Raw genomic sequence first — 7205 nt, forward strand, 5'->3', positions numbered from 1 at the left:
TTAGGAAAATGAAGAATTCCTTAGAGGTGCTGAATGCCCAATTGAGCTTTGTGGTCAGAAGTTGCCATTGAAATCTTTCTGTTCTGTTGTATGATTCTCTGGGTGCTCTGGCGCAGGTGCTTGGGCTTAACCAGAGTTAGGGTCCTGCCTGGTGAGTAATTATAGAAGCACCGAAAGGCGAAGGAGCAGAGGATGTCTACAAGTCAGCAATCCCCTGGGGGACCCTGGAATCCAAGATGGGAATGGAAAGGAGGGTGTGAAGTGGTGATGGATGGTGAGATAGTGACGGTCAGTAGACAGGGCAGAGGGGTTGCTAGAGTGGGAACCAGAGCAAGTGAGTTGGAGACACAGGAGATGATGCCGCTCTTGGTGCAGAAAAGGTCTAGGGTGTGAGCACTCATGTGGGTCAGTTCAATGGGTGGAGAAAAAGATTGTTAGAAGCAAGGAAGTCAGGGAACTGAGAGGTCAAGCTGTTGGATGTGAAGGCATCAGGAATGATAATAAGCATAATGGTAAAGAGACACAAGGAGCTAAGTGCTGAGATGGTCCATGAATGAGGGGAGATGAAGAGGACAGCTCATTTGTATCTCAGACTCAACCCTGTCCGAAACCTGCTCCTCCCCTGGGTAAATGCTCCACCACCCAGAGCCAGAAACTTAGGCGTCTTTGCATCCTGTCTCTAACTGATCCCCACACCCAATCAAATCACCAGGTCTTTCTGATTTTATCTTACAAACATTTCTTAAATCCAGCTACGTCTTTCCATCCCCACTGTGCACACCCTAGTTTAGGCTACTGTGGCTTCTCACTTGGATTATTAGTGGCAGACTCCAGAGAGACAACCCTGCTCGGGCTCCTTTCTCTGAACTGTCACCACAGATACTGCAAATTACATCATGTCACTTCGGTGCTAAATCTCTCCGGTGACTTTGAATTGTCCTTAGGATCAAGTCCAGAAGCATTAACAGGGCTGTATAAAGAAAGCCCTGTGTGACCTAGCCTCCGTCTACTTCAGCCTGACCCCTCACCTTTCATGGGCTATCCCTTCTGCCTGGAGTCCCCTCTCCACTTTGCTTGGCAAAATCCTCCTCTTTTTCTAGGTGTCAGCTTAAGGGAACCTTTTCCTGGATGCCTGGTGTTGGATCTACCTTCCCCCTCTCCTAGAACCCCTGTGCTTTCCAGCACACCGTGAGTTTAGCAGCTTTTATCTTCATGGAATAGAAGCTCCATGAAGTCAGGGACTGTGTCTGATTCTTCTCAGGTGAATCCTCAGCATCTAGTAGGGGGCTTATCACATGAAAGTGAACAATAAATATTGGTTGATTTGAAGTCATTGGAAGGTTCTAGAGGTGGAGCAGTTCTGGGTGAAGACAAAATCCGGGGTGTGGCCCTGTGAGTGGGCAGCTAAATGGAGTGGAGGAGGAGGAGGTCATGAAGGAATAGGAGTGCATGGAATGAAAAGGACAGAGTGACACACAGGTGGTCCCCGTGGCCCTGAGAATACCAGGAAACCCTGAGTCATGTGCTGAAGTCTCTAAGGAATGAGAAGTAGGTGGCAGCAAGGTGGGCCGGCAGAAGGTGGAAGAGAAAGATGGCAGGGGCCTAAGCCGAGCAAAGAGTTTTCAAGAAGGTGGAGGTAGAAAGGTCTGAGAGTGGTATTGAGGGCAGGGTGGGGGGCTTGAGAGTGTGGGCAGGGCCGAGGATAAGAGTGGGATAACTGAAATGTTCTCTAGAGGGTTATCCTGCTCCCCGCGGGGCCCTCAGGCTGGTCGCAGTGCTCAGTCTTCGCCTGGCTCGATGGCTCAGGACTCGAGACCTCTGGGGACAGTGCATGTGAGAGCAGCTGGGGCCCCGGATGCCCTCGCCCTGGAGTGGGGAATCTAGGATCTCAGAGGGAGCTGACTCTGGCTGGTCCACGGGCCCAGCACGTGGGAGCTGCCTTGGTCTGAGCAGTGTGGGTCATCTGGTTCCGCACTGGTTGTTCTCCAGGATTGGAGGCAGAGTTGCCCTTGATTCCTGGAGTTCAGTAGATGGCACTGGTGCCCGGCCCACGCCCCCATTTCTGAGGGACACCCATTCTCCAGCTGCTGTGAATGTTGGTCACTCACGGCTTACAGCTGCTCCTGGAGAATTGATCTTGAGTGGGTGGGAATCACCAACTCCTTCCTGCCTGCCCTGTTCTTCAGGTGGCCTGAAACGAGTGAGTGACTGATTTGGGATTTCAAAGCCTGATGCCCTTGTGTCCAGAGGGACAACTCTATGGTGGGGTTTATGATCCAAAGGCCCCTCATCCTGTGGGGCTCAGGCCAAGGCTCAGTTTCCCTGAGCCCACACCCCAGTCAGCTCTGCCTCTTCCCTATCCTGCTTCCCTTGCTCCTTCCTTCACGTGCACCAACATTCCTGCTGCTGGCTCTGCTGCCAGAGGCCCGGACCTATGGACACGGTGACTATCTGATCTTGTCCCATAGTCGGAGGTGAACATGGAGGCCCTCCGTAGACCACAGGGGACACAGCTCCCACAGGCTCAGCCCGTCTGTGTGGATTTGGAAGGCCCCTTCCTTTTCTTAGGCCAAAGCTTCCTCATCTATAAATAAGACCGTTAGGCTGGACTTTGTTACTAAAACAATGAAACATACCCACAAACAAAGAGAAAACACTCTGTGCCCTGGCTGGTGTGGCCCAGTGGATGGAGTGCCAACCTGCCAGCCAAGGGGTTGCTGGTTCGATTCCCAGTCAGGGCGCATGCCTGGGTTGCAGGCCGGGTCCCTGGTGTGGGGCGTGCGGGAGGTGGCCACACACATATAGTTTCTCTCCCTCTCCTTCTACCTCCCCTTCCCTCTCTCCAAAAATAAATAAATAAAATCTCAAACAAACAAAAACCCCCACTTTGCTGAACTCCCTGGGCTAGGTGTGTTGGACAATTCAGACCAACAACCCAGTCCCTTCTGCCAAGCAGCTCATAGCCCATTTACTCAGTCAATAAACATTTATTGAAGGCATCAGGTGAGTCAGTGTCTTGTCCTGTCCTGCCCCGACTGTGAAGCGCTCACAGACTGATGGGGAGAAACAGCCACTCGGGTCTGGAGGGAATAGCAGAGGCACGGCCAGTCTGGTACCTGGAGAAGGTGGTTAAGGTTGTCCCTGGGGTTCTAGGGAGGGCCCCAGAGGAGGGAGGCGGGGCGTTTCAGGCAGAGGGGACAGCATATCTGTAGGCACAAGGCGAGACACAGCATGATGTGTCTGGATGGGGAACCATGAGCCCTTTGGTATTACTGGTGGGTACAAGGAGGGAGGAAGCAGAAGGTCAGCTGGGGAGGTCAGAGGGGTCCAGGTTTGGGCAATGGAGGGTGGTGCTGGTAGAAGAACTTTATCTGAAGAAGGAACAATGTGGTCAGATTCATATACAGAAAAACCATCCTGTCCTCATAGTAGAGGGCAGATGGGAGGGCCCTGGGAAATGTTGAGACTGTGGGGTGGGAGGGGGGAGGCAGGCTCCGGAGGCACTTGAGAGGCTGGGATTGGTGGGCTTTGCCGCTGCGCTGGCATGAGCGTGTGAGGGGCTGGGAGAAGGGGATGCCCGGCCAGCTCCTGGCTTCGATAACTGGGTGGGTGGCGGTGCCACTCATGGGGTGGGGAGTCCTCTGTGAGGAGGGCAGGTTTGGGGCTGCTGAGTGGGAGGTGCCTGGGGGCCTCCTGGAGGGTTGTCCCATGGACAGCTGGTCGGGGCTCAGGGACGCAGGCAGGTCCAGGCTGGAGGTGTGAGTTTGGGACTCACCAAGGCCTGAGGGGTGGGGTAAGGGTGGGGGAGAGTGAGGGGGTGAGTATCCAGGAAAGAGAAGGAAAGTTCCTGAAACATGAGGACCCATGAGGGGCCCTTTGGCTTGGGCACTCTCCATAGGTCCCTGGCCTGTGGGCACATGCCTCCTTGCCACCCTGGACTTGTGCTCAGCACCACCCCACCTTCGCTGGGCCCTTGCCTCCCATTCTCAGAGGGCATTCACCCACCTTCGACCTCTGTGGGGCAGGGTCAGAGAGGCCTCCTAAGCATGTTGCTTCCTAAGCAGCTCTCTCTGGGAATGGACATGCTGAGCACAGGGTCTCCTGGGGTCCCTCTCCGGCGCTGGCCAGCTGGTTAGAGAGTCTAGAGCCCCCCTAGAACACCCTCTGCCTTTTGGTATTCCCCACCACATCCTGGGGGCACACTCTGTGTGTGTGAGCATGACAGTGTGTGTGTGTGTGTGTGTGTGTGTGTGTGGTGTGAGGGGTGTAACAAGATCTGACATTCTGGGGCTCAGGTGGCCAGAGTGGTCCATCGTACACCCCCTGCTTTCCTACCCACCATTCCCCACCTTGACTGCAAAGTACTGAGAAAATCATATTTATTAAGGGTTTTTTTTTTGGACATACCCTATTATCGTGTATAAAATCCTTGCCATTAAACCACCTTCCCCCGGGGTTCGGAACCCTGAGACAGAACTGTGCCCCAGTACTGGCCCCCCAATAGGCTTCCTGAGCCCCAAACCCCTTTCCTTATGTGTCCTGCTGCAGAAAGTGCCACTGCCCTGCTGTGGCCTCTGGGAGCAGGCACATGGTGGCCCAGTCGCCAGCTTCACGGGTCATGGATACCCACCTGCATCCACTGAGGCTGAGCTGGCCTTCATTAGAACCGAGTTCCCATCTTGGGGGTGCTCTGCCTGGGAGAGGGCATAGGGTGGGCACGAATCGTGCAGGCGACTCTGGTGGCGAGACCAGTGGCGCTTGGAGCTAAAAATCTCCAGGCACCTCTTGCTCACCAGGTAGATGACCTCACTGAGGTTGAGCAGGATGCAGATCACAGAGGTGGCCACCATAAAGTAGGTGAAGACCTTCTTCTCCGTGGGTCGGGAGATGAAGCAGTCCACCGTGTGGGGGCAGGGCGGCTGGGAGCAGGCCACCACGCGGGGCATGTCGTAATGCCCCTGGTAGAGGATGTGGAAGGCGTAGAGAAAGCCAGAGTCCACGGCAGCCTTAAAGATGAGAGTCAGTAAGTATGTCCACCAGAGCCCACCCCTCTTCTTGTTTGGGTTGTCATACAGGGCGGGGGCGTCGGGTCCGTGTTTCCGGCGGTACCTCCGCTCTCGCTCCTCCCGGTAGGCCACATGCATGACCACCAGCAGCGAGGGGCACGTGACCAGGATGAGCTGCAGGGCCCAGAGGCGCACATGGGACACGGGGAAGAACTCGTCATAGCAGACGTTGGGGCAGCCCGGCTGCTTGGTGTTGCAGACAAAGTCCTTCTGTTCGTCATCCCACACGTCCTCAGCGGCCACCACAAACACTAGCACCCGGAAGATGAACACCACGGACAGCCAGATGCGGCCCAGCGCTGTGGAGTACTTGTTGACCCCACTCAGGAGGCCCTGCAGGGAGGCCCAGTTCATGGTGACGGCCCCTCACGTGGACAGTGTACACCTGTGTGTGCCCACTCAGGCCTGCGGGCCACGAGGCCTGGGAGAACCTGGAAATGGGTGTCATTTATTAAAGGTGTGATTGGCAAAACTGTTTCACAACCACTGTGTCCTCATGCCTTTAACCCAACGACTTGGAGAGGCAGGGGTTGCCATTATCCCCAGTTCCCGGGGCAGTGAGCTGAGGCCCCTAGAGGCACCGCCCAAGGCCCTGCCGTTGGAAGTGGCAGAGCTGGTCTTGAACTTCCACCTCCCAGTTCCACAATCAGGGAATAGTTTATTCTATAAAGTGGTAGACACACATGAAGAATAATTGTCCTGCGTGGGTGTGACTGCCAACCTCTTTGACTCTAAGTTTCAGCCCTGTGGGTCACTGACTTCTAAAGAAGTAGCAGGAAGGTGTGGATTGGCTGATCCACTCTCCCACTGACTGCCAGGGCTGGGCCAGGGTAGGAGAGGAGGGGGGTGTGTCTTTATCCTCCAGTTTCCCCCAACTTTTACTGAGCACCAACATGAGCCATGACCTGAACTGGGCACACTTGTATCAGCTCCCAGGCAGGTGCCTGAGTGATATGCATTCTCGTCCCTCCTCTGTGGCCCCAGGACATCCCCTTCTTGACTTTCCCAAACCAGACAGGCTCTCTCTTTGGATAGAGCCACCATGGTGGCTGGTATCTTCCTGCCTGTGCCCCTCCACCCACCCCAGCGACACCTCCCTGCCATGGGTGCTGGTTATGGTCACTGACTGTCCTGACCACAGTGAGTTCCTCTGGAATTCCAAACATTCGGGCTTTCAGGAGGGACTGGGGCAGTGACAGAGGCAGAATTCTGGCTCTGGCAGGGTCCTCCACCCATTCACCTTTTCTCTCAGGGGGATCCCCTTCTCCCTTTGCTGGCCAAATCTATCACTTCCATTGAGGCCCCTGGCCTGTGTGCTCTGCCCACCACACCCCCTACCTGGAGTGCCTTCCTGTGCCATCTCTGACCCTGGCTCCTCCTCTCTGTTCCTGACTCATATCCCAGCATCTTCAGACCTCGTGCCATTGGGACATTTTTCTGAGCAACTTCCTTTGTCTTTCATGCATCATTGATACTCCAGTTGTCTGTTTACCTGGCTTCTGTGCCAGTCTGCTGGCTTCTGGAGGGCCGCCCCCTTGTCTCATCGCCTCTATTTTCCTGGCACTCAGCACTGGGCATGGCTCAGAGGGCACACCATAGGTGTTTGCTAAACCAAATCAAAACCTCACACCTCCTGACTCTCCCTCTTTCTGTCTGTCCTCTGGTCCTCTGTCCTCCCTTCAGTCTGGAAGGACTTTCCTTTCCCTCTTTGGGACTTCCCTGGGTTTCTCCCAGTGATCTGCAGTGTGGATTCTCAGCCTCGTCGGTACCTGCTTCCCAGCCCAGCCTCGTGCCCAATTTGATCCTTACCTTTCTTTGGTCCAGCAGCCTCTCTCTGGTCCCTGGTCTGGTCCGTCTGTTTGAGGGCCTCCCAAAGGCAGCTTTTGTTCTTTAGTTCCCTGCTGGGTGGGGCTTTATGAGCCAATGAGCCAGGGAGAGTGAGCAGGTGGGCAGGCCGGCGGGCGGACTTCCCCGGGCACATATTCAGAGCAAACACCTGAGGCTCTCCTCTCCTGGCCTACGCCTTCTCTTCAGGCTGGTTGGGCATGGTCAGGTCTGGCTCCCTGGTCTGGCAGGTATGTGGGTGAAACTACAGTGAGGGGGGGGGGGCAGGAGCCTGGAATCCTCATTCTCCAGGCC

The 7205-nt window shown here is 55.3% G+C and overlaps 1 protein-coding gene across 1 annotated transcript; it reads right to left on the minus strand.

The window, feature by feature from the left end:
* Window positions 1-4362: 4362 nt before the first annotated feature.
* GJB4 (gap junction protein beta 4) lies at window positions 4363-7205 on the minus strand. The gene is made up of 2 exons (XM_037061490.1): window positions 6876-7205; window positions 4363-5497 (listed from the first exon to the last, which is right to left on the minus strand). The coding sequence occupies exon 2, from the start codon at window positions 5418-5420 to the stop codon at window positions 4617-4619; it is 804 nt and encodes a 267-aa protein (XP_036917385.1). The 5' UTR covers window positions 5421-5497; window positions 6876-7205; the 3' UTR covers window positions 4363-4616.

The sequence above is a fragment of the Sturnira hondurensis genome, unplaced genomic scaffold (assembly GCF_014824575.4).
Source record: "Sturnira hondurensis isolate 20B ecotype Veracruz unplaced genomic scaffold, ASM1482457v3 Scaffold0013381, whole genome shotgun sequence".
NCBI classification, from domain to species: Eukaryota; Metazoa; Chordata; class Mammalia; order Chiroptera; family Phyllostomidae; genus Sturnira; species Sturnira hondurensis.

What these genes read in the sequence shown, in the direction of transcription:
- GJB4 (XM_037061490.1), bottom strand. Translation starts at nt 5,420, where the DNA reads ATGAACTGGGCCTCCCTGCAGGGCCTCCTGAGTGGGGTCAACAAGTAC.